Source organism: Populus nigra, chromosome 16, assembly GCF_951802175.1.
Source record: "Populus nigra chromosome 16, ddPopNigr1.1, whole genome shotgun sequence".
Classification (NCBI taxonomy): Eukaryota; Viridiplantae; Streptophyta; class Magnoliopsida; order Malpighiales; family Salicaceae; genus Populus; species Populus nigra.
In genome coordinates this window covers 1,258,329-1,286,273 of record NC_084867.1, presented here as the reverse complement: position 1 = coordinate 1,286,273, position 27,945 = coordinate 1,258,329, and the positions used below count along the sequence as shown (strand labels likewise).

Here is a 27,945-nt window from a genome sequence, read left to right as displayed (position 1 = left end):
ATTCCAGACAGTCTTTTAACTGAAATCCTCATCAGGCTTCCCTTGAAATCCATCATCTTCAAAACTGTCTCCTAGCGCTGGCTTTCTCAGATTTCTGTTCCTTTCTTCGCTTGATATTATGCCACCCGAATCAACAGTGATTCAGTACTATCTCGGTCTCATCAGCTACGGATCCTTCTGTTTCCTTATTTTCTTAAACAAGTGATACCACCGGATACAGTGATTCGGTTTCCTACTTCTTTCAATCCTGAAGAATTCTCCGAGCTGTCCTCTTCAGTGTTTTCGCTTTCGTTTCTTCCTAACTAGACAGAAGATTCAGTACTTTCTCTACATATTATAGCGTCAAGCAAAGGTTTGGTGTTGTGTTGCAGGAATGCGTACCCCTTAACTGAAAATGTGTGTAATCCACTCACCAACTCACCAAACAACATGTCATTCTGCCAACGCCACCGAGGCCAGCTAGTTTCAGCCATGCAATGGATGCTAGAATTATTTGCCAAGATGATGGTAGTTACACAGTAGTGAGAATCCCGAATCAAGATGGTTCGTCAAATATGCTTGAATTGGAGATTTTCTCTTCTGAAACGGGTACATGGGCAGAGTTAATTTTTTTATAAGATTAAGTTATTGAGTGTGGGAAATAAAAGAGAGAAAGAAATGGTGAGAGTTTGCAATTTTATCTAAACTTGTTTTTTATGAAATAAAACATTTTGTTTTTATTTTTTTTAAGTGTTTCAAAATCATCACTAGTGATCTCTCCCACCAACACATATGCACTTTTGCATCCAGGTCGTTGCCTGGTAACTAAAATTCTTGACACTTGATTTCAATAACATGGCCAATCTGTGAAGAATCAAGTCAAAAACCGTGTCCCAGTTTGGTTGTTTTGAATTGAAGATTAGGTTATTCCGAGCTAACCATATACCCCACGCTATCCCATAAGAGAGAATATTCCATGTTTTTTCTGCATCTTATCATTAACCAACGCATGCCATTGCAGAATCTGATGATCATCTACCAGTTTAGGAAAGCAACTATAGACACCCCACCACGAAAGGAAGCGGGTCTATATTTTCCACAAAACTGGACACCGAAGAAGGAGGTGATCTGAAGTCTCAAGTTCGCTATCACCAAAAGGACATTGAGCTCTTCGTCCCTAGGAATTAATCCACGAATGAAAAAGTAAGCTCTCTCTCTCTCCCTCTCTATATTGTACATGATAGTTTCAGTTCAAGCTAACAGAACGTCACTGATTATCTTTGCTTAATGTCGATTCAAAGCATCTAATGCTTCAAGGTAACATGTTCAAGCTCAGGATTGTCTAAGATAATTGTTCTTTGGGATAAATTGCAAAAGGTCATTCTCAACTTTACTAATAAAGTTAAGCTAATAGTGGACTAGCTGCTTTCCCTCCAAATAATAACTCTGTAACTAACCGTATCATCTCCACCTGCAACGTGTCCCCTGACTCTCATTCGAGTTTTTTGCTCCATGCTTGCAGTCAAGCTGCTTCTGCTTCTGCTTTCTGCCTCCCCTTACAGCCAGCAAAAAGTGACAAGATAAAGAAAGCCAGAATGATTAAAACGATAGCTCCTACGACTTAACCTTGCAGTAATGTAATCATTCATCTTGCTTCTTCAAACCAACCTTCTAACTACAATTACTGTACCTGCATGCAAGGCCAACAACCACGCGAAGATTAATTTAATTGATTCTAATTAACTTGCAAAAAAGATTAGTCAATTACCAGGAGCCAGGAGAGCTTCACAGCAAGAAATCGAATTCGATGTATGAGTTTTTGACTAATAATTAACTGCATTTACCTTCACTGCATAACCTGTAACGATACATGTTATACACTAAAATTAACAGGATGTCAAAACCAGACTTGATAAAATCCACACTGAATGTGTACGGTGAATAAAAGGTATAAAGAATTTACATGGTACAATATTTTTAAAATAAAAAATTAGTTGGTAGATATTTTGAATAGGGTGAATGAATAATTATCAAAAGTTATCTTGAATAAGGTAAGTGGGTAGTTATTGAAACTTGGAGGAACACAACTTAAAAACTCAACAAAACAACAACTGCATTATAATTCAATCAAGTTCATAAGATTTTAAAACTTATTTATCAAATAGACATATAATTGAAGACTTATAACTAATAGATAATAGTTTGTAGGGAATAATTTTGTAGGTGATGATCAAGTAGATTTATAATTTTCTTTATAATCGGGCTTGTAGTTTCAATTCTATAAATCAATAATATCAAAAAAATATTTTATTATTTAGAAGTTTCAATTCATGAATGTAATCAGAATATAAATCACTATATAAATATAAAAATTTATTTTCTAAGTTATTGAATTTACTTTATATTTAAGTTGTTTTAATTATTTAATTTGATTACTTCTTCAATTAAATTAATCTTTATGTGAAAGTTAATTTAATCATATTAATACTTGTATAATTCTATAATATGAAATTATGTTAATAGATTTAGAACTAAATTAATCCAAAGTTCAAACTAGTTTACTTAAAAGTTAAAACCATAATCTTAAATTGCAAATTCCTTTTAATTGAGATAAACACAAAATTACTTACATCAAACAATAACTTCAGTGCACGACCTCATAAAGATAACTTCACTGCACGATTCATGTTTTTTCATATTTCGAATAGGAATAATGAACTGTGTTAATTGATGGAATCTTCTCTCCAGAGCCAAGTATCAATGGTAAATTGTCAGTTCTTCCCTATATGTTCTTAGACTTTCTGTTTTCCACCGAGTTTTAAAGGAAGGTGTTATTTATTGTGTCAGTTGATCACTATTTCAACTTCTTTTCCTCATGCTCGCAATCAGAAAAGGAATCTTAAGGCAAGGTCCTTTCCAATATATTAAGCCCTTAGATTGTTGGAATAGATTAGTGCAGTTTAGACTAGAAAAACTTCGCTGATTATCTTGTCTGTAATTTGAAACCTGAAACTCATTGAGGCTGTTGTTGTGTCCTTGCCCATTTTATTTCTCACAGTAGAGCAGAATGGTTCATGGATCTTAAAGCAGACAAATCAACCTGGTTGTGTTGAATCATTTCAAGAGTTTTTTTTTTCCTGTTCTTTTGGATTAAGAAGCGTTGTTCTATTCCTCAGTAACTTGTCGAGATTGATTGACTTTTGGATAGTTAATTCCTTCTCTTTTATCTTGTGTAAGTTAAACGTGATTTAGCAATAATTAATAGGAGGGCAACCTTCAAGGAATCACTAGTAGAACCTTGAGTTGGCGAGTTCTTGGAAATAACTGACACTAAAAAAATTAAATTATAGTAGCATTAATTAATTTAACCGAAGATAAAAATAAAAATAAAATAGATGAGCAGGGTATGCTCTTTATTTTTAAATTGAATACTTAAACTAATAACTTTTTTAACTACATCAGGAGGCACTAATTAAAGATGGTTATGATGGCAGGAAGGTTCCCCATGCTTGCTGTCAAGCTGCTTCTGCTGATTGCCTCCCCTTACAGCCAGCAATAAGTGACCAGGCAAAAAAAGCCAGAATGATTAAAACGATAGTTCCTACGACCAACCCTGCAGGAATGTAATCATTCATCTTGCTTCTTCAAATCAACCTTCTAGCTTCAAGTACTGGACCTGCATGCAAGGCCAACAATCACACAACGATTTAACTTAATGGATTCTAATAAACATGAAAAAGATTAGTCAAAAACAATTACAGCAGCCAGGAGCTTCACAGCAAGAACTCGACTTCAATGTACGAGTTTTGAAAAAAGTATGGCCTATATTTATATTGAGTATTCAGTAGTCTATACAGGAAATTGTTTTTTTCCCTTAATTGCTAGGTTAACAGTTCAGGAAGTTTGGCTACAAGATGCCCGAAACAGTATAGGAAATTGCTTCTTGTGGCATAGGAAGTTATTTGTCGGAAATAGTATAGGAATTTTTTCTTTTTGCAAGTTCGACTACAACTATACGTGCAGGAACCTTTGTTTTAGCCCTTTATTTATTTATTTATTTATTTTATCTCTGGAGCAATTCCTTGAAAGTCTGTTACATGGCAGCCCGTGATAAGCAAAACACGGGCAAGACAAGCTGCATTATGACAACTGCACTGCACAGCTTCGACCTGCATAATCTCATAAGTATGCCTTTTTTTTCCCTAGTTTTCAGTTGCACAATTCAAGTTCTTCCATATATTTTGAACAGGAAATCAGCAGCTGGTACATTTGTTGAGTCGTCTCCTGACTCAGGTGTACCTTTACCAGTGGCAAATAGCCAGTTCGTCCCTTAATGTTCCAAGACACTCTGTTTCCCGTAAAAGATTTTAATGAAATGTGGGGTTCTTTATTGTGTCAGTTGATCAGTGTTCCTCAGACTCGCAGTCAGGAAAGGAGTCTTAAGGCAAGGTACTTGCAGTATTTAAACTTTCAGTCGGTTGATGAGACAATTTTGCGTCAGGGTAAGTTTGAAACCTGAATTTGATTCAAGGCTGGAGAAGGCTAGCTCGGTTGTGCATTACCCTGCTTTATTTCTGTATCTTAGAACAGAAAAATCTATGCGGTGATGGAGCTTTGTTGGTCGAATCAAATCGATTTAGATTTGAGTTCTCAACTATAATTTACTTGTTCAATCAGTATCAAAAGTGCAAAAAAACAAAAAAGACCGCTGAATCGGCTTAATTAAACATTCTTAAGATCAACTTTTGTTTATGATCATTTCATATTGAAACAGCTGATAAACAAAAATATGAACTACTTTGTACAGGACACAAGTCCATGTTCTCAAGGTGGGCAAATGGAGAAATTTATTTTAAAAAAAAATGGATAAACAAATTGGATCCTTCATATGCAAATTCAGCTATATGCATGCATAGATATCAATAATAGATTGCCTACAACATCAATGAATCTATACATGCAGAATACGTGGCAATGTCTAATCCTGCTGGGAATTGGATGGATCGATCTTGTCACGGTGGAATCTCACTACAATGCATGTTATGTTATCAGCACTGCCCCGGGTAAAAGCAGCCTCGGTTAATTTCCTAGCTGCTGTCTCAGGTTCTTCTTCTGTTCTAGCAATGGAAACAGCATCCTACACATGATTCAGGCAAGGGGAGGCAAAAACAGCTCAAAGTCTAGAAATTGTACACCAGGAAAAGAAACCTCAAGCAAACATTCCATATCACCAGTCAGATGTTTAATTCAATGCACTGTAAAGAGCAATCAATTATTTCTATGATAAGCAAAATGTCTAATAGCCTAAGCAGTGGACCAAATGTAAATGGTCAACTCGCATAATCCATTATAATCTCACATCAAAAGTGAACAAAGACATGTATTCATGCTTACGCGCTTTTATGTATCAATGTGTGTGTGAGAGAGGGGGGGTTAGCATAATTACCTCATTGGGTACCACATCCCATAGTCCATCACTTGCGAGCACAAGCAATTCAAATTCTTGATCTATTTTCTGCTCCTGAAAGAGCGAAAAGTATACAAACAAGTAGCTGATTAATTTTGAATAAACTTCAATCGGAAGAAGTTCATGCAGTTTGATCCAGGAAAATGGAAGAAATCCTAGACTGAATTCTATTTTGATAGACACCACGAAGGCTATTATAAGCAGAAGTTCATTAACCTGGTCGAAACATTACACACAGCAGCACTGAAGGGAAAGAGGACCCTGAAAGGAAACTTCTTTATTTTTTAGGTCTGTATATAACATTAAAAGTTTTTCCTTACCCCACTTCCATGTTTTAGTGAAGATAACAATTAAATCCCGCATCTTTGATACAACACCATGGAATTACAATCTTAATTAGCTGGCATCTCACGTTGATATTACAGTTCAGTTCAGGTGCTCAAGAAAAACCACCAAGATCAAAAGTCGAAACAATAAAAGATCTGGTTTTCACCTGCTGTTTCAGCATAAATATAACTTCGTGTCAAACACTAATACACTCTTTTTAAAAGTTTACAGTCAACTGAGGAAGGTAATTTGCTCTCCCGAGATAATTCCTAGGATGAAAGAAGAAGAAAAAATAAAAAAATTCAATAATCTTAATACCCTGACTCGAAAATGAAGCATTCCTTGAACATATTGCTTGTATAAATGCTTGAAACCAAAAGGCAGAAAGTTTATCACATAATCAAAATCATTTCAAAGAAATCAAAATGATATAAGACTACATTCAGAAAATGGGAGAGATATTTTCATAGAATACCTGGATATCAGGTTCTGCAACAACAAATTGCTTCAACATGCGGTTACCAAAAGCACGGGACATGGCCAATACACCTCCTACTCTCCAAGTGCCTGACAAGACAGTCAAAGCAGTATGATTTCAGTTTTTAGGAACTGTCTCAAACTTATTGGCATTTAATGCACGTGTGGTAGAAGAAATAAATGAAGCTCCCTCCGTCCCAAATTTCCTGACAACTCTCTTAGCTACAGTATATATTTATCTGATACGTCTAATGGCAGCAAAAATCATGGCTACGGGTTACAAAGGTGGACTGAGATAGTCAATAGTTGGAGATGTTCAGTAACAGTGGGTTCCGCCACCCATGGACAAACAGCATCACAGTCAGTCTGGGATGAGTAGCATAAAGTGAGGCACCAGATCAGGAAACTAGGGTTTTGGGTAGGATTTTTCATCTCAAATACTGCTTTACTTGCTATGCTCAAAGCTTGGAACGGTGCATAGTGTTGCACCAAAGAGAAAGACTTATGTGAATACCAACACCAATCCTTCGGACATATCACAGATATACCACAATTCACAGGAAGATTTAAACCAATTAGATGTTCCCTGGTGTCCCAAAGCTTTCATCCTTTTGAATGACAATTTTTCTTGACAATCTAAAAGGAAGTAATATTTCAAAATTCCTACACAAGACGTAGAACCCATTGGATGATTGACTGCCACTTGCTGATCAGATGAAATGAGAATGCTTGAAAACATTTATCACAGCCAGTAAACAGATTTACCTGCCCACATTACAACACCTCCAGCACTTTCAATTCTCTTCCGCTCATCACTTCTGTTAGGTTTATGATCCTCGGAGAGAGGAATCGCTGTCCATTGAAAAAAGAGAAAGTAAGAAAATCATTCAAGTAACCCAAAGAGAAAATAATCACGAAATTCATTAAAATTCTTGTCTAGAAAAAAATTACCAACAGTTGAGTGAAAAATTAACTCATAGCATCACTAATACCTTTTCCACCCTTTGAAATCACAGTCCGTGAATCTCCAACATTGGCAACATAAAGATGATCACCAACTAGCACTGCTGTTGAAGCAGTAGAACCATCATCACGGTAGGTATCCTTTTCAGAGTCCAAAAAGTCTACATCAGTCTGCTGATATGATTGGCCTGCATACTTAAAAAGGATATTTTACAAAACCATAACAAACCTATTTCACACCATTTAACACGAACTGAATAAAAAAGCAAATGACAGACTTGGATTCATTATATTGGTCCCAGCTTTGTCCTTGACAGAGATGTAAAAGAACCAAGCAACTACATGGGACCCTGCTTGAGGATGCTACCAGGAACCAACAAAAGAATATTTGCTGATGTTATGCAGTTCATAATAATGGGCATAAGAGAACTTGGACGTACTTATAGCTAATTTGGTGTCTGCCATAAATTGTGGATGCTTCAGTAGATTCTCAAACAGGTGCTCCTTCAAATACTCAGCAGCACGAGAACCACCATGACCTGTAATAGTACATCATATAACTATTACAAGGACAGAGAAGGAAAAACTCTGCAGTCTTAAAAAGCAAAATTGCTAGTGACAGCATAGTATCCAAAACTTGAATCTGATGAGAACTGGTTTATTGAGAATTATGTGAGATACATGACCAACAGGAACCTGACTGGTGGTCACGATAACAAGAGATATAGCCTACAAATTTTCTTCTCTTGAATGATCCTATCTTAACTGAAACCAAGTGGCAGCTTAGGTTACAAAGAATTGGTCTAGTCTGATAGTGTAATTTCCTAGGTGGAAGCCATTAAAGACAACAGCCATGTCCAACACCATGTGTTTAGACATCCCTTGAACAGATGGTGGTTACCATGAAAATAATTGTCAGAAACATGGAGATACATAAATAGTTGATAACCTAACTCTCATGCAACGCGTGTACTCTTCCATTCACAAGGTATTGGCACTTTCTAACTGGGTCAAACATAGGCATTCATGCAAAACAAAAATAGTTCGACAACTTCAATAAACGGAAGAATACTGAGAGAATATAACCATCAAATATTCCAAACATGCAGACTCTTTGCCCATCAATCGTGGTGCTTTTGACATCATAGAAATCCTCCATGGTAACTCTCTTTCCCCTGAAACTTGAATATCCACAGCTCAATTCCCCGTCTTCACTGCCAATAACATAAGAAGCCAAATTAAGGTTGGCAAATCGCATTAGACTGCTAATACCAGAAATGGTAATTTCAAACTTGCAAGGAAGAGACGTATTGCTCTGGGAAACCTTCCAATTATAAGGAATTCGAGCAAATTATTACAGTGGAAATACAATATTTCTTGGGAAGAAGAAAAAATTATTAAAATAGACACACTCAAATGCAGAAGCACTGAAAATCAAAGTCTCATAATACTATTGCAAGTCAATTCTTTAACAATGGTTAACAGCTAACCAATCAATCCTTTTCATAATTGCATTAGCTAAAGCAAAACAAGCCTAGATTATCCTTGTAACAAGTATTTCCTAGAACATTCACCAGAAACAGACACAATAACAAATAACGGAACCAAGAACGAACCTTTTCCACCATCCACTAACAAATCCACCATCATCTTGTTTCTCCTTCAAAAGATCAACAGTAGGTCCCCTTGTATCAGTAGAATCAGAATCAACCATCATACTTATACTACTCTTTAAAAAAACCTGTCTATTCCACTTATAATTTATGCTGCGGCTTGCATTCAAACTCCTCTCAATGTTGCCTAATTGCAACCTTGTTTTGCGAAAAATTCCAGCTTGTACGATCACACTCCTTATGCAGCTGTTACATAACATCTAAATACACCCGAACTCTGGCCTTCAATGCCAGATCTGTTCCTGATCAACAAAACATCTGCACAAGTCCAATAACATTATCAAAACTACCAAAAAACACCCTCAAAACTTAAAAAATCAAATCCAAATAATAAATATTCAATAATTCTAACATGACCCTTTTGAGGTACATGATTATCAAATAGAATTAAAATACCCCAGATGTAAAATCATCAAAATCTTGACTCTTTGCATTAATTTTCATTGATTTTAATCCAAAATAAACACAAACCAATCCCAGAAAAAAAAAATCTTACCTCTAAATCATTATACTCCATTACTAATGGAGCTGAGAAATCAAATAATAACAATAAAAGAGCTTAAAAACCAAAAAAATGAAAATAATAAAGAAATTTTAAATCTTTTTAATAGAAAATCAAGAGTTTATTTTATTTCATAATGGATAGGATCCAGGTACTAATCTGGGATGGTTCAAAAAGAGGAGAATCCGAATCTGAGATGGAAAAAGGAATGGTCTTTTAGAATCAACAGAATAATGATGAATGATGAATGCTGAACCTTGTTTCTGTCTTTAAAAACAGCAACTCTGGACAGACAAAGGGAGATTCAGACAGAGACAGAGAAGAGATGATGATGTCCGTTTTTGAGTTTGGCAACAAAGAGAAGATGAAACGTGGCACACTCCATGCATCCACTTACTTAGCTGTTTTTAAGGTGTGTCCAGATCCACTTTTGGTATCTTACGGTACCAATCACAGTTTGACACCAATAAAAACCCATTTTATCCCATGTGTTTGTGTCAAAGAAGTTATTTTTTAAATCTTGATCTATTATAAATCGGAGTCCATCTAAGAGATTTGTTTTTTTGATCTTGAGATTAGTTTTTGATAAAAAAGACAATACTTGATCCATATAAAAGTATGTTAACCAGAGGAAATCCTTTATTATCGAGTTTTTAACATATACTTATTAGGTTAGCCACACACTTAACAATTCTGTTTTATAAATTATTTTTTGTGGGAAAAATATTAATTTAATATATATATATATATATATATATAAATTTAAGAATTTTTAGGAGTATATCATTTAAAAAAAATCAATAATTAGATTTGAATTAAAAACCTCTAAACTGAATGAAGTTAACTTGATTAATAATAATGGAATTCAGGCAACGTCTAAACTTTTTATAAGCATTGTAGGTGGAAGAAGGATGGAGATTCTTAATAAATTGCTAAATTTAATGAACAGAGGGGAAACAATTGATTATAATTGATTTTACACTCTCATTATATACATTTAAAAAAAAATCTTATTTTTTCAATTGAAAAATCAGTTTGGACATCAATTGTATTTATCAGACTAAGTTAAAAAATATGTTTGAAAATATATTAAAATTATCTAAAAACACCTAAAAATATTAAGTTAATTTTTTTCAAACGAAAATCAATTTTAAAAACATTTTAAAAATAAATAATAATACGAAAGTAAACACTTACTTTATCGGTACATAATAAGTGTCTTGTCGAACTAATTAAAGTTTAGTTATTTCTTAAGAGAGTTAACTACTAATTGTTGAATAATGCTAATTAAAAAAATTGGAATTTCAAAATCTTCGTTAGATTTGAATACCTAATGCCTATTCATGAACTATTATGTTCAAAGGCTTTGTGATGCAATCGGATATAAAATTTAAAGAGGGTAAAGTACTTAGTCATGATAATCTTTTTTTTTATTTATTTTAGAAAACTCTACCTTTCAAAAAACATACTTTTATTTTATAAATTCAGGTAAATAAATAAAATCCCGATTATTTTAGGTTCTTATAAGAGATACACTTGATGATCATGATAATCACTCGAAGATCATTCTGCTTTGGACAATGGCCGCTCCATAGGCTCCAATTGCCTTGTTGAAATTCGGAAAGTTTGCCCTTTGAAAACCGCTCCACTAAAAGAGAAGCAATCTCTTCCTCTTTCATGCATAATGATGAGCAAAAGGTTAACAGATTTCAAATTATTAAATTGTGAGGAATAAAATTTCATATTTTTTTTAGTTTTGATATAAATAATGATAATGTTTATAATCAGATTTAATATCTAAAAAATGGCTTAAATATATCATTATAAATGAGAGAAGAATTAGTTATGTAATTTGTTTATAAGAGCCTTTTATTTATCAGAGCTCTAAGGGTCACTTGAACAATGATTCAAGTCTCTTCATTTAACGAAAAACTATAAGAATAATTCAGATATATTTAGTAATTATATGTTTTATAAAATTAAAATGGTTTTTATTTAATAAAAAATTTTATTTACAAAATGAAAATTATTTAAGACATCACTTGTTAGACTTACATAAAAATAATAATAAAATATTTTACTTATAATTTCATCTAGGATTTTATTCCATCTAAGTCTGATGCGTATTCAATCTAAGTTGGAACAATGTCCGATAAAAAGGCAAATTACATTATTAGCCCCCACAAAACAATCGAGGATATTTTTCAAATCTAACAAGGAATCAAAATTCATGAAAAGTAAGCATTATAATTGAAAAGGGACATCGATTATCCAATGGAAAATCTTGGTTTTGGACCATCAGTCAGCTACTCCAATCATAACAATTTATTTATTTTTATCATCTTTTAAGGAAAATAGTATTCTACGGTATCATGAGGAGGACGAAAGCAATATGATTATGATAGTAACTTAATTATTATTTATTTAGCATTAATATCTTCACAAAAAAGGACAGTGTCCATTGATTAAATGGATTTATTGTTAAATTCAGTGCACTCGTGCTACAATGAATTCGTCCAATCCGAGCCATGCACGTTGCTGGTCATCAAAACTTAGTGCTAGTCTGACTCAGACCTGGTCCTTGTTGACATGAACATGCCACTGGCAAACGAGGAAGACGCCATAGGCATACCTGTGGTTTTCTGCCCTAGACTGAGTTTTTAATTCAATTCTTGTGACTTTGAATATCTTTTTATTGATTGATTGGATGACTTGAAAATAACATAAAGCATACACAATGCAAATTTGATTTCAGATCAGCCATGATAATTTGTGCCTTTGAAGTTGACAATAGAGTGTTTGATTATGTGTTTCAAGCTATTTTTACAGTGTTTTTAATTTATTTTTTATAAAAAAAATATCTAATTGATATATTTTATGTTTTTTATTTATTAATATAAAAAATTTTAAAAATATATTATTTTAATATATTTTTAATTGAAAAATATTTTTATAAAAATATCTTATCTGATATTACCGAACATTGTGGTAACTTCAATTCTTTTTATCTGAAAATATATTAAATTAATATTTTTCAAATATTTTTTTATAGTTTAAATATTTTGATATAAAAAATAATATTTTAATATATTTTTAATTAAAAATATAATTTTATAAAAATATTTTACATCATATTATCAAAGATACACTGAGAAGAGAAACTCATGGTTGCCATGATTTTTTTTAAAAAAAGAAAAACTGAAATAGTTTCAATGCTTAAACTTTTATTTTATTCAATAGTAAAACATATATATTTTTTAATATAGTGAATATTTTTAAGTTAGTTTGTTTTGAATAATTTTAAGAATAGGCCTTTTTATACCAACTTAGTATATATAGCAAAATAATTTTTTAAAAAATATAAATTTGAAAATCTGAGCCAAAAAAATCGAGAGATAATTCACACGTGTTCTGCCCAAATTTAAGCAAGTCCATCATTAAAGTGTATCGTGATTATTAATTTCCAGAATTTGTTTAAATGCTCCACTTGCAGTAGACAACACCAAGTACACAACCACTTGGCTTCTAACTCGATCTGAAGTTACGTGCTGTGATGGATGGATTTAATTCATGTTCCCATGATTGCTCTGGTTTTGCTGACAGCTCAGTGCAATCCGCCATGAACATGCCCTTTTCAAGCATTCATTCTGGGCAAGCTGATTACTGGTCAATTTCATGGTTTTTTTCTTGGTGAACATTATGAGCTTTGAATTAATGCAGATGATAAGATCAATCTGTCAAACATTTGGGGGTTGGGCCTTCTTCATTTAATTTCTTTTGCTGGGCCAAGTCTTAAACTAGTCTGGCCTTTCATGCCTGTCTGCTTGCTTTGTCCCTCGTTAGTTTTTGCAAAGTTCTTCTAAAAAAGAAAAAGAAAATTGTTGCAGAAGGGATTGTCCCTCTCTCGAAAATGAATATCAATTTGAGCTGGCTTCCTTTTAATCCAGATTTTTCATTAATGATGACAGATCTATTAGTTGTCCGAGATCAATTTAGAGTTTAGATAACGTGGTGGATGTTTGGTACCGTGGCAAAGAATTTTTTAAAAAATATTTTTTTAATTAAAATTATATTTAAATGATTTTAATTGGGATTTGGTATGGGATCTACTATAAAGACATGTAGGATTTAGAGTGTGTTTGATATTGCGGTTGCTGTTGTGGTTATAATTTTAAAAAAAATATTTTATAAAAAATATTTTTAGTTAAGATTGGTTTAAAAAAATATATGTTTGGTTAAAACTGTGGTTGAAATTGAGGTTGAATAAAAAGTAGTTTAATGTGTTTGGTTAAAAAAATACTTTTCAAATTGAAGTTATAAAATAATTAATATATATATATATATATATATATTAATATTAATGATTTTTAATTTAAATATTATAGATTTAACTACTGTTATTATATCATGAAATAAATAATATTGATATAAAATATTTTTTTATTATTCCATTAAACTATGTGCAATGTCATTACATATGAAATATATCCAACAATGACTATATTTTCCATGATTTCTTAAGCGCGCAACAACAAAAATTGAAATTTTTAATTTATGTAGTGTTATTAAATAATAAAGATTGTGATATCTTTATTATTGGAATTGCGATCAAATTCCACAAAGGTTACGTCATCATGCGATATCTTTCTAATTTATGTAGTGTTATTAAATAATATTAAATACTAGTTTTTCGAGTAAAACACAATTTTTTAAAAAAAATTTACAATTTCATTACAATACGAGTAAATTTTATTCATCTTAAACTAATTTTTTTAAAAAAAAATATTGTTCACGATTAACTGCATTGGTTTTTCGGGAAAAAAAAACTAAACTTTTCTCATTGGTTTTTCAAAAAAAAAACAAACAAACAAACTGAACATTACATCTACTGTTCCTAAAAATAACCACAAGAAGCAGCTTCTCCAATCCGGCGGCTGGGCAGCAAAAATTAGTGGGCTCTACCAAGCAAAATCAGTTTTGTTTCCTTTACCAAACATTAAAATGTGTGGCTGCGGGTAAACCTCACACGCAGCCACATTACCAAACAACATCTTAAGCTAGGGCACCTGAGGTTCGGATCACGACCAATGTCGTCGTCTAAGGCACCCAATTATAATCTATGATTCTGTTTAAAAATGTAATATTTTTTACTTAAAAATATATTTAAATAATATTTTTTTTATTTTAAAAAAATTATTTTTGATATCAGCGTATCAAAATAATTTAAAAATATAAAAAACATATTAATTTAAAACAAAAATAAATTAAATAAATTTTTTTAAAAATATTTTTAAATTGCAAAACTAAACAATACAATCCATGATGCTCGGTTTTGATTTGAGCACCCGAGTTATAGAGGTGAAACCTGTGCTAGGGCGCTCGGTGTTAGGGCTTTGATGTGATTTGGCATGCTTAGGTCTTAAGACATGGCATAGGGTTAGGACTAAGGGAACGTTTGGGAACGCGGCTGCGGCGGCGTTCCCAAAAAATTTGAAAATTTTGTTTTTTGTTAAAATTTAATATGGTTTGTATGTTTTGGATCATTTTGATGTGCTGATGTCAAAAATAATTTTTTAAAAATAAAAAAATATCATTGGCATGTATTTTGGTACGAAAAGTTATTCGAAAAGCACTCGCAACCACACTACCAAACACGCTCTAAATCTAGATCACAGACACACAGGGTTAAGGTTGTGATCGAATCTGAGGTGTCTGACTAAATGTCTAAATCTAAATTTAATTTTTCCTGGTTTTATGGGGAGAATAATATCAAGTTCTATTTCCTAGCCCCTAGCCTCTTGTCTTCGTCACTGTTTAGATCTTCAAGGATCGACCACATATAAGGCTGTAAGGTGTTGGGTTAAGATTAGGTTCATACTTAGATCCTGTTTGGGAACGCGGTTGTGGCTGTGTTTCCAAAAAATTTGAAATTTTTTTTATTTTTGCTAAAATTTAATATGGTTTGTACGTTTTGGATCGTTTTGATGTGCTGATGTCAAAAATAATTTTTAAAAAATGAAAAAACATCGTTGGCATGAATTTTGGCACGAAAAGTTATTTGAAAAGCACCCGCAACCACACTGTCAAACACGCTCTTAGTGTCTCGAGGCAGAGGTCAGCAGCATCTTGAGTTCAAGAGCCCGATTAATTTCTAATTAAAAATATTTTTTTTAATGTTTTAAAAGTATTTTTAAAAAAATTAAAAAAATATTTTTTATTTTAAATTAATAATTTTTTAAAATTTTTAGATGATATGCTGATGTAAAAAATAATTTTTTTAAAATTAAAAAAATATTATGATTCATAAAAACAGCCTCATAATCAAATTGTCGCATCAAGTACTCGTGTATGATTGACCCTCTACGTGGATTACGTAATATATTTATATACCATGTTGTTCTTAAGATAGACAAATTAATAAGGCAAGCCTCGATGATCCTGAAGCCAGGCAAAACAAGTACAGGCAAGCTGTACGTCACTGAAATAGAAACTCCTGGCAAATAGTCTTGAATTCTGAAACGTTTGTTAGCGAGGTTGAGGAAGTCTATTTCTTTTTTTTTTTTTTTTTTTTTGATTTACGTGGGGTGTCCGGGCCAGCTTACGCGCACCACGACTATTCCCCACGGCCCGCTGGACATCCTGCAAGCCCAGGAGCAGGTAAGGCACCGCGGGGGTGACAGGCGTGCACATAGAGGGTCGAACCCGGGACGGGGGCGGAACAAGTCACACGATTGACCACAGCGGCTAGGCCCTCAAGTGCGAGGAAGTCTATTTCTATTTTATGGACTTGAATTCTGAAACGTTTGTTAGCGAGGTTGAGGAAGTCTATTTCTATTTTATGGACTTGGAGGCCAACCTGAGAACCGAACCGTGATAATATTGTTAACTTTTTATTTTAATAATTTTTTTTTTATGGAGTGATCGGTAGATCATGCTTGTTATTTGTAAAATGTTTTTTTTTTTAATTTGAGATCTCCCTAATAATTAAATTAATTTAATCAATGTGGATTTAGAGAGAGATCAATTATATTTATATTTGTTGGAAAATAGCTTTTATCATTGTAAAATATTTTAAAAAAATTAAACCTAACTGAAAGTTATCTTTTTTTTTTTATATAGTTCTTAAGGTCTCTCCTAGCATATTAGTAAAATATATTTATCTTGTCAAGGTAAAAAAAATTTTATGTATTAAGATAAGATATTATTGTCTTGTTAGGATAAAAAAAATCTCTTAGGATAAGAAATCCATGTCCTGTCAGGGTAAAAAATATATTTAACTCGTTAGGATAAAATATCTTTGTCATATCAAAGTTGAAAATATATCTAATTTATTATGATAAAAATATTTCAAACTTATTAATATAAAAATATTTATAACTCATAGTCCCATCACGAAGCTTAAGATTATTCGAGAGTTGAAAAGAGAGTATAGGCTTGTCTGATAAATTGCTAAATTCATAGACATAAGTTTATCGACTCGTCAAATTCATACACATCTTAGTTTAGTACTTGATTGATTCAGAGATTATGATTCTAGTAACTCATTAAACTCATATAAATTCAAGCTCAATGATTGATTAAATATAAGAATAACATGTCAAACACCAAATATATATATATATATAGAGAGAGAGAGAGAGAGTTAACATTAGGTTAATTCCAGATATAATAGAATAAACAAAAAGATGATAAATGTCGATTCATCAGCGGTTGGTTCGCCATGTTAATAAAATTTTGATATTTTTAACACAATAAACTGTGCTTGATATTTTTAACGGGACCAACCATGCTATTAGCTGTGTTAACTGTTAACACACACAGTGTTTTTTTTTTTTTTTTTTTTTTTCACATGCTATGCCCATTTCCATTTAGGTATTCCTGGTCTGATGCATAGGCGTTGGTCAACTTGGCACATTGCTTTCGGTTTGGCACTGAAACTTTGTTAATTCCTATGTTATGGTTCTCAGCGGTGCCTGTTTATTTTTATATTTAAAAAATATTTTTAAAAAAATTTAAATTTTTTTTATATTTTAAATTATCTTGATGTGCTATATCAAAAATAATTTTTAAAAAATAAAAAAATTATTATTTTAATATATTTCTAAATAAAAAACACTTTGAAAAGCAATCGCAACCACACTTCTAAACATACTTAATATAACTATTAATTTGGATTTTTTCCCTAATAATTTGGGGCAATACTACAAAGGGCAACAAAGTGTTTTAGTTCAAAATCTCTCATCATGATCATTTATTCAGCTTTTTTTTTTAATCCTAATAAAACGAATTTAGTTACACGAGTTAATCCCTTAAATCTTATTTTAAATATAATTTTTTTTAACAAAATGTGAACACTTTAGTTGGTCCAATTTAGAAAATCTTCTTGTTACACCACTAACATTGCCCCTAACTTTTGCAAAATCCAGAACTTATAGTTCAATTTGTAAGAAATCTCTACCACATGTAATTAGACGCAATGGTTAATTTTCTAAACTATGTGATTTAGGGCATTGCATTAGATAATTAAGTGAATATTTTCTAACTATCAACTGAACAAAAACAGAAGAAAAAAAAAGCTAAGAAACAACAGCCCCAAAAGGAGTTATAAAAGTTGTTTGGAAACATGATAAAAGATATTTTTTAAAGTATTTTTAGCTTAAAAATATATTAATAATATTTTTTTTATTTTTAAAATTTTATTTTTAACATCAGCACATCAAAAGAATAAAAAAAAATATAAAAATTAATTTAAAATTAAAATAAAAATTTTTCAAAAACACGATTGGACTACAATATTAAACAGAGTCAAAGCTTCTCGTCCAGTTTCATGAAGTATAAAATATTCAGGGAATATTTATGATAATAGTAGATATTGCTTTTCAAAAAAAATTTTTAATTGAAAATATATTAAAATAATATTTATTTTTTTAAAAATAATTTTTAAGATCAATTCATCAAAATAATTAAAAATAAAATAAAATTTAAAATATTTTTTCTTAAAAAAAGAAGAAGCAGTAAACGTTCCCTTAACGCTAGATATTCAAGGGGGCAGACATTCACGCAAAAGTCAGAGGTTATTATTGTTTCTCAACATATTTTATGTTAGAAGAAATCAAATCTCTACCGGTAGCTTTGACTTTTGCACCAAAGATTAAAAAAAAAAAAAAACCAGTACAGTTGGTGGCTCTTTGTCTAGCAATTATATTTATGGTCCAGGAGCTTAACATAATGACAAATAATTTGAGATTTACAGTTTTACCCAATAAATTTCAAGTTTGAGTTAGGATGTGTAATTTTTATAAAAATTTGGGATAATTGGGATTTTACTCGTTTACTTGAACCATAAAATACACTTTTTAAAAAATAAGATTTCATCGAATTCAAAAAAAAAAAATTATATTTATGGCGTCAGCCCAGCTATGAATACAGAATCCCTCTTCTTCTTCTACCTATAGTTCTTGATCTGCAGTTGACCATTTCAATTGCTTCTTGGGTGAGATTTATTAAAATTTAATCTGATGGAGTTTTGAGTCAATTTTAACAGTGAAAATCCTATTCTTTCTTGATTCATCGTTTTGACTGGGTAGAATATGAAGAAGAGTCGATGGAAATTGTACAAAAAAAATATTAAAAAAAGTTATGCCTCCTCTTAAATCAAGGAAAATAAATAAATAAATAAACCTCAATCTTTTATCATCTTATAAAATAATTTAATCACATTGTTTTGAGTGTTTGTTATTGGTTCAACTGATTTTCAGTGTGGTTATGGTTGTTTTTTAAATAATTTTTCGTGCTAAAATGTATGTCAATGATTTTTTTTTATTTTTAAAAAATTATTTTTGACATCAGTACATCAAAATAATTTAAAAATACTAAAAACATATTAATTTGAAGTTAAAAAAAATAAAAAAATTTCAAATTTTTAAAAACGCTTTTGAAACGCATAAAAAAAACAATAGTTTTTAAAATACTTTTTAAATTATTTTTTATTAAAAAATATTAAATTAATATATTTTATTTTTTAAATAATTTTAATATGTTTGTATAAAAATAAAAAATTTATAGAAAAAATATTATTTTAATATATTTTAAATTAAAAAGTATTTTTAAAAACATATTGTGACATAATACTAAACTCAGAACCCCTTTCACATGTAAAACACAAATCTTTTTGAGACTTGAGACAACTTTGTGAGCAAATTGAAGTTCAACATTTTAACATTCAAATTCTTTTTTTTTCTCTTTTTGTTAGTTCAGCAATAAAAAACTTAAAAGCCTAATTTAAGTTATTCATTAGATCAATCGTCGTTCAATGAGTGCAGTCTGGCCATTTCGAAACATTGCAGTTATCGAAGGAAAGCGCGACCCATCAGCACTAACTTGACTTCTTGGCTCTTGCCTCAGCCAGTCACCCCCTTTGACAGCAACTCTCTTTGGGATTTCACTTCTCTTCCTTTCTCTCTCTATACTCTAAACTAAGCTAAACCATACCAGTAAGGGAGAGGAAACGCTCAAAGAAGGGACCTTTACACATTTTCCAGGAAATTTCCTTCCTTCCTTCTTCAATCACATGAATGATTTAAGAAAAAGTAAGTCTCTTTATCTTCCTTTGATACTAACAAACAAAGCCAACCTTTTGTTTTACAACAATCACTTGGATTTCTTCCTCTTTTAGAGGTACCATTCTCCCTTTCCCTCTCTTAAAAACCCTCCCTTTTTCCTTAAAAATCCTTGTCTTTCTCTTACATGTAGTTTAATTTTGCTTCTGTTGGTTGAGTTTCAGTTTATTCTCTTATGGGGTATTTTAGTTCTGCTTATCTTTTTTTTTTGGTTTTTGAATTTTGCAACAAGTACTTTAAAGTTGTCCTGATTCTGGTTTTCTGTTTAATTTTGGAAAATATTTTTCCATGAAACTTAACTTTCACAAAAACAAAGGTCATTTATTGTATATATTTGTTGTGTGCCTGTCTATTGGCTGTCAAGGTATTATTTTTGTAAGGATTTTAGTGTCATATCTGCAATTGGGTGTGTCCTTTGGAAAATCTCTCCAGGTGTCACTTTTATGTAATTCTAAAAAAAAAAGTCTTTGATTAACCGTACCATTTCCGTGAGTCTATAAAATTTTCAACAAGTGTGTGAAGATAGGGTTTCTGAGTTTGTTTTATCCAATGTTTTATAATCCATTTTGTGTTTTAACAGTCAGTTTTAACTATTAGGGTTATTGTTTCTATAAATTATGATTCCAAATGTTCATGAACTGCAAAGGGTTGCATTTGCTGGAGTAGGGTTGAACAGGAATGCATTAATACAAGTTTTTATTTTATTTTATTTTATTTTATTTTACTTACTGTTTTTCTTGCAGGGGTTGGCATTTTAGTAGATTAGTGCGCAGTATATGAAGAAGTTTCTTGGATTTAATTTTTTGATTAAAGGTTGATTTTTTTATTGTGGACTACCACTTAAATTAAGCCAGAGTCATGAATCAACCACAAGAGAAGTTTGTGAGGTTAGTTCATTTCCACATTGCAGATATTTGTTAACTTAAGTGTTTTATTTACTTTTGATGGCATTTTTATGCTGGAATTTAAGGAACAATTGTAACATTTCAGAATTACATTTCTTAAACATGCAAGCAAATGATAATTGATGCATCATCTGTACTGCTGCTTCACATAGACGCGGAGAGAATGAGGGTGCTGATTGCTTGCTTTTAAAAGTGAAGTTTTGTATTACTGTTCCATCATGGATGCCTTTGTAGCATTAATGGTCTCTACGTTGCCAAGTTTTGTTGTTATATTGGAACCAACTTTGGAATCTCCACTTATTATGCATTGTTTAACAAGAATGAATTATTATTCTGTAATTTGTTATTAGCAACTTTTAACTGCCAGCGTCACTACCAGTTTCCTTTCTCTTCTCCCCAGCCATCATCATTGCTATTGTTTTTTTGCATCTAATAGCTGACATCCAGGTGTGGTCTTGAGATGTTATATAATTTTGGTGTTGCATTTCGTGCTTCTGTGATTGCTTGTTGCACATTTGATGTTCAATTTAAGTGGATGGTTTAGAGTGAGGGTAAACCATTATGTTGATAATGTGTTGTTCAGGTTTCAAGATTGGAAATCAGAGAAAACTACTGAAGGTCGGTATTCTGCAAGTAATGGGATATATCCAGGAAAAATTAGAACAACAATAAGCTCAGTTTCGGAGAAGGTTCAAAGAGGATTGGAATCTGGTTCTGCAAGCTTTAGAAGGATTACAAAATCATTAAAATCACATTCATTCAACAGTGAGTTTGCTTCCAAGCAGAAAATTCTTGACCCACAGGGGCCTTTCCTTCAAAGGTGGAACAAGATATTCGTATTATCATGCGTGATTGCTGTTTCACTGGATCCTTTGTTTTTCTATGTCCCTGTGATTGATGATAAGAAGAACTGTCTTTCTTTGGACAACACGATGGAGATTACAGCAAGTGTTTTGCGCTCTTTTACGGACATCTTTTATATACTACATATTATCTTTGAATTCCGCACTGGATTCATCGCTCCTTCTTCTCGGGTATTTGGAAGAGGTGTTTTGGTCGAGGATACTTGGGCAATAGCTAAGAGATATCTATCATCATATTTCTTAATTGACATTCTTGCAGTCCTTCCACTCCCACAGGTAAAGGAACTTCTTTTCCCTGCCTATATACTGTTTGTGACATGCTTATCAGACACAGTATTTACAAAGAGGACTATATTTCATTTGGCCTTTATACTTGTGATGGATACTTAAACTTGTTTTCCTAAGGTGAACACGGAAGAACTTTGTGCCTGTATATAACCCTCATTAGTAGACCTTGAACTGTGAATTGGGGTCACTTGAGATTGTTATGCGAGATATCCATGGGTTTATCCATGGAAATTCTCCATCCACCATCAAAGTTTTTCTTCACTTTTCCTTTGCCCTATCCTTTTAATCAATCAGATGCTCCTTGTACCATGGGGAATATACATATGCTATCCATGTGGCAGAAACTGGGAGGATAGGTTTAGCTCCCAAAACTAAATGCTTTTGGTATCTAATACTAAAATTTGGCATTTTATCAAAGCAAGTTGCTTGAAGAACCATAGTTTTCAATTTTTTTGCTCTTGGGAAACTTTTACTGGTGAAAATCTTGGCTTAGTTGGCATTGTTATTTATAGAGTTTGATGTGGCTTGTAGGCTTCTAACTCGCTGCTCAATTTCCAGGTGGTGATTTTAATTATCATTCCGAAAATGGGCGGCTCAAGTTATTTGAATACAAAGAACTTGTTAAAATTTGTTGTTATCTTCCAGTATGTTCCAAGGTTTGTGCGAATCTATCCATTATATAAGGAAGTTACAACTTCTGGCATCCTTACCGAAACTGCATGGGCTGGAGCTGCATTTAATCTGTTTCTGTACATGCTTGCGAGTCATGTAAGTTTGACTTACTTGATCTGTGTTTAATTTATAGTAAAATAGATGAGAAATCTACTGCATGTGCCATTCATATATATATATATATGTTGAATAAGCTATCCATAGGATAGTTTATGTTGGGATCAACTAAGGATGAGCTGGCCTAATAAACACTCGTTACCTTAACACTATTATGTCAATAAAAGTTTTAAGGGAATGCATTTTAAACTGAGGTGGCATCAAAAGGTTGATCAATTATGTCTACCGGTATATATAATGATATTCATCTTTTGTTGTACAATTATTTCAATAAATTCTACCATTTTTCTATTAGCTTACTCAGATGTTTTATTAGTTTGTCCTTTATCGTGTCATGTGAACTACACTCCATGCATTTTAATGTTTTATATGCTCTGGACATGTGCTCATATTTTTTTTAAAAAAAGTGGATTTGGTGCTTGGCTCATTCTATTGAACACGAAATGATATGTTGGGTCTATTGATAACTGAAGAAGATTATGGAAAGGGCTGCAACTTTTCATAATTTGAAAGTTTTGTCATTGTCTTTCATGAATTCATTTCTGTTTAAAACCTGATTAGATTAAGCATGCTGTATTATGCCAGAGCTCTCTCTCTCTCTCTTTTCTTTTTTCTTTTTCGGAGTCAGAATTTGATTGTGATTGGAAGTGCATCTTCTGGCTTGAAGCATAACTTTCAGACTACTAATTGGTTTAACTCAAATTTTAGATACTTGGAGCCTTTTGGTATTTGTTCTCAATAGAACGAGAAACAAATTGTTGGAGAAAAGCTTGTGGGAAAAATTCTGGATGCAAGCCTGAACTTTTGTTTTGTGATAGCGATGTTGTTGGAGATGTCACATTTCTGGATGATCATTGCCCAATACAAACACCAAACGAAACAATCTTCAATTTTGGAATATTCCTTGATGCCCTTCAGTCTGGTGTTGTTTTGTCGTCCATGGATTTTCCACAGAAGTTCTTTTACTGTTTTTGGTGGGGCCTGCAAAATCTGAGGTAACCGTCATTTAAATTATTTTCACATTACCGGGTTTATGCATCATCAATCAAGGCAGAAAGGCTGAACACTAAATTATGAAGTGATTAGTGTTCGTAACCTCATTCGGTAAAAGACCACTACCCAATTATGTTCTATCTGAACTCTTTAGAGAGAGTATGTGAGAACAGTCCTGTCCTTTTTTCATGAGATGGTTGTACTGAAACCTACAAGTTTGTAAACATCCTTTTAAAAATATTGTGGTTTTTGTTCTGCAAAGGTCTCTGCTTTATAATAGTTATGATCACCATTTTGTTATTTAGGGCTTTTGAATCTTGGTTATGTGTCCCCCCTCCCCCCACAGTGCATGCATGCACACACCAATGATGTTTTGATTGTCTCTTTGAATCTTGGTTTTATGTCCTCTTCTTCAGTCCATTTCTATTTTTTTTTTTTGCGGTCCAACTCCTTGTATATTTTTATGCTCTCTGCATTCATGTCCTGTAATGAACTATTGGTACTGAAAAGGTTCTCTGATATCTCATGTGTGTCTTTTGCAGTTCTCTTGGTCAAAATCTTCAAACAAGTACCTATGTTTGGGAAATCTGCTTTGCAGTTTTCATTTCTATCTCCGGCTTGGTACTATTTTCATTTCTCATCGGAAATATGCAGGTCGGTATTATTATCTTTATTTTATAGCTCTTTGTAATGCAGTTATATGCGGCAGAGTAGTGTAGAACTTTTTCTAATTTCAAGCAGGAGTTTATTAAATTTTTGTTGTTGGGAGCATGCATCTTATGCTTTCATGCCATGGTCCCAAAATTGAGTCCCACAAACACCTGATCAGGACCTTCCTTATAGTTTGCATCTGGTGGTATTGGTAGGGTAGCTTAATCTTTAGTGGAATCTCTCATTAACAATATGTACAATATGAAGGCGCTAGGATTTATTTCTTTTTACTTTTCTGTCATCTTTGTTTTTCTTATTTTTTTGTTCTTTGAAAAAAACATCTAGTATCTGTGATGCCGCTTTGAGAATAGTAAGTAGGATTCTTATTCATTATGGCCACCAATGACATGCTCCTTGGTTTGCTTAACCATTGTCAAAGGGTTACCATCTTGATTTTTGGACTATCCAAGGAACATAGGTTCCTGAAAGTTCATAAATAGTTTAGTTTACAGATCAAGCATGGGATATTTGTTAATGAAATGGTTGAGAGACATCTTTTATTTTCACGATGCCCATATCTTTTGTGTTTTGATGAACTGAAGTTATTCTTAATCAGACATATTTGCAATCCACAACTACAAGATTGGAGGAAATGAGAATCAAAAGACGAGATGCAGAGCAGTGGATGTCCCATCGCTTGCTTCCAGATAATATAAAGGAGCGGATTAGGCGGTATGAGCAATATAGATGGCAAGAAACTAGAGGTGTTGATGAAGAGACCCTTGTCCATAATCTTCCCAAGGACCTTAGAAGAGACATTAAGCGTCACCTCTGCTTGGCTTTGCTCATGAGAGTGAGTTATTCCTCTTTTTGTAATTTCCACTGGTGTTGCACATATTGATGGTGATTTAACTGATATTTCCCTTGCTACTACCTGCAAATGTTGGCTTAATCTCCTTGTGGTTTCAAATGTTCTTTCAAATTACGTCTTTGGGTAGCAATTTATTGATATGACTAGTTGATCTGCATTTATCATTTGACATCTATTTAGTGGACTTTTATTGGAGATGACTTGAGTAGTCATGTCATGAGAATCCTTTAAACCACCCATTTTGGAGAAAGGTTCATTTTTCTATAGTTTTTTTTCCATGAGTGTTATATGAAGAGGTTTAAGCTCTTAATGCCTGCTTATTTTATTGTGCATGCATACTCCACGACCCACAAAGAAGAAAGGCTGCCAGAAGTTACTTTGCAAGTTGAAATTTCATCGCATCCTTGGTTAACTGCTAGATGTTTAATTTCTTCTCTTGTTTGGGATGTGATTCTCAGGTGCCGATGTTTGAAAAAATGGATGAACAATTACTAGATGCTATGTGTGACCGTCTTAAGCCAGCATTATACACAGAGGAGAGCTATGTTGTTCGTGAGGGTGACCCGGTTGATGAAATGCTCTTTGTTATGCGGGGCAAGCTATTGACCATGACCACCAATGGTGGAAGAACGGGCTTCTTCAACTCTGAATACCTCAAGGCTGGTGACTTTTGTGGAGAGGAACTTCTCACATGGGCTTTAGATCCCCACTCCTCATCTAATCTGCCTATCTCAACTAGAACAGTTCAAACCATTACAGAAGTTGAAGCCTTCGCTCTAATGGCCGATGACTTGAAATTTGTTGCTTCTCAATTCCGGCGGCTCCACAGCAAGCAGCTCCGGCACACTTTCAGGTTTTACTCACAGCAGTGGAGGACATGGGCAGCCTGTTTTATACAGGCTGCATGGCGTCGTTATAGTAAAAAGAAGCTCGAAGAGTCTCTTCGGCAAGAGGAAAATAGACTGCAAGATGCATTAGCCAAGGCTAGTGTGAGCTCACCAAGTTTAGGTGCCACAATATATGCCTCCAGATTTGCTGCTAACGCTTTGCGTGCTCTACGGCGTGGTGGCAATCGCAAGTCAAGGGTACCAGATAGAGTTCCACCAATGCTGCTGCAGAAGCCAGCAGAGCCTGATTTTACTGCTGAAGAATGAATGACGGGAAGTATGCTACTTTTCATAATTTGTGCTTTTGATTGTTTGTAGAAACTAGACCAACTTTTTCCAGCAAAATATTAGATAAAAAAAAAAAAAATCAAGAAAGAAGAGCTTGGCACAATGTTATAGCAGATGGCTGCAGTTAGTGGGTGTTACGAGGCCTGTATATGTATATGTATATCATGTTGTATATGGAAGTGTTCAATTGTTTCCTGAGTTGATTTATGTTCATAGTTTAGAACAGAGAAATCTAACAGGATGTAATGAATTAGTGCAGAGTGGTGTCTGAATATGCAGAACTATGTTAAGGAAAGGCATGCTAGATTACTTATTCGAGCCTTTTCTTATTTTTTATTTTATTAAGAATATCACTAATTGATTTGTTTCTCAAATAATTATTAAGATGTTGCATGTCATCATCCTATTAGTTAATAGATGGTCAATTGATGACAAATGGTCAAACTAACATAGCTTCATCATAGAGATAGACAGAAGAATACATGTCAAGATGTTTTTCAAGGGCAAGAAATGGAATGTGCTTTTAGTTTTCACTATTGTAGGGATCAAATTGAAAACATTTTTAGAAAATGGACTGAATTTATTATATTGTTAGAGGTGAGCCACGCCCGCGCCTACTGAACAACTCCCGATTGACAATCTAGAAAATCCAGAAATTTTCCCAGTAGTTAGATTTTTTGAACATAAAATCAATTGTTGGATGTTCAAATAGTTCGGATTTTATGAACATAACATAGTATGCATTTCAAAACATGACATGACAAATCATGTTTTAAATTTCATAATTAATTTTGGAATTAATAATCTAAAACAAAAAGAAAAAAAAAATTAATAGTCTGTTTGTTACCATTTACTGTTTTCTATTTTTAGAAAATCAAATATTCCAGAACATGCATGGCAATAACATATTTGCAAAGGATATAAAGATAATAATGATAGTATTAGTGAAGTTAATGATAATAATTAATGATGATGTTAAAGAAAGTGATGATTGTGAAAGAGTTAGATAAAAATGTTGGTTGTGGTATCTAATAGCAGTGTTTGGAAACGTAGTTGAAATCGTGTTTTTTAAAAAAATAATTTTTTTTGTTTAAAATTATTATTTTATGTTTTCAGATTGTTTTGATATACTGATGTCAAAAATAATTTTTTAAAAATAAAAAAATATTATTTTAATACATTTTTGAGGAAAAAATATTTTAAACCGCAACTACTACCACATTGCCAAACACTCCTTTAATGATGGTGATATTTTGATGATGATTCTGATGATGATAACGGGGATGATATTTTAATAATGATAATATTAATGGTGGTGATATTTTGATAATGATTATAATAGTAACGAGAATGACATTTTAATAATTATATTATCAGAGAAGTTAGGCCATGTTTGTTTCCCA

At 32.5% G+C, this 27,945-nt stretch overlaps 2 protein-coding genes across 5 annotated transcripts; one reads left to right on the top strand and one right to left on the bottom strand.

The window, feature by feature from the left end:
- Positions 1-4,672: 4,672 nt before the first annotated feature.
- On the bottom strand, positions 4,673-9,825 carry LOC133676228 (probable protein phosphatase 2C 76). Of its 3 annotated transcripts, none has more exons than XM_062097854.1 (9): positions 9,645-9,823; positions 8,830-9,144; positions 8,300-8,427; positions 7,654-7,752; positions 7,243-7,401; positions 7,016-7,102; positions 6,249-6,340; positions 5,426-5,500; positions 4,673-5,116 (listed from the first exon to the last, which is right to left on the bottom strand). In XM_062097854.1, exons 2-9 carry the CDS (start codon positions 9,084-9,086, stop codon positions 4,958-4,960), a joined length of 1,056 nt encoding a protein of 351 aa, XP_061953838.1. In that variant the 5' UTR covers positions 9,087-9,144; positions 9,645-9,823; the 3' UTR covers positions 4,673-4,957. The 3 variants fall into 3 exon arrangements, with proteins under 3 accessions (XP_061953838.1, XP_061953839.1, XP_061953840.1); XM_062097855.1 differs by lacking the exon at positions 9,645-9,823 and adding an exon at positions 9,383-9,621; XM_062097856.1 differs by lacking the exon at positions 4,673-5,116 and having other exon boundaries at positions 5,426-6,042; positions 9,645-9,825.
- A 9,852-nt stretch (positions 9,826-19,677) lies between these two features.
- Positions 19,678-26,855, top strand: LOC133676231 (cyclic nucleotide-gated ion channel 1-like). 2 transcript variants are annotated; one of them, XM_062097864.1, is made up of 8 exons: positions 19,678-19,977; positions 20,751-20,894; positions 21,496-22,051; positions 22,622-22,831; positions 23,561-23,847; positions 24,388-24,499; positions 25,113-25,349; positions 25,826-26,855. In XM_062097864.1, the coding sequence occupies exons 2-8, from the start codon at positions 20,866-20,868 to the stop codon at positions 26,519-26,521; spliced, it is 2,127 nt and encodes a 708-aa protein (XP_061953848.1). In that variant the 5' UTR covers positions 19,678-19,977; positions 20,751-20,865; the 3' UTR covers positions 26,522-26,855. The 2 variants fall into 2 exon arrangements, with proteins under 2 accessions (XP_061953848.1, XP_061953849.1); XM_062097865.1 differs by having other exon boundaries at positions 19,678-20,065.
- The last annotated feature ends 1,090 nt before the right edge of the window (positions 26,856-27,945 follow it).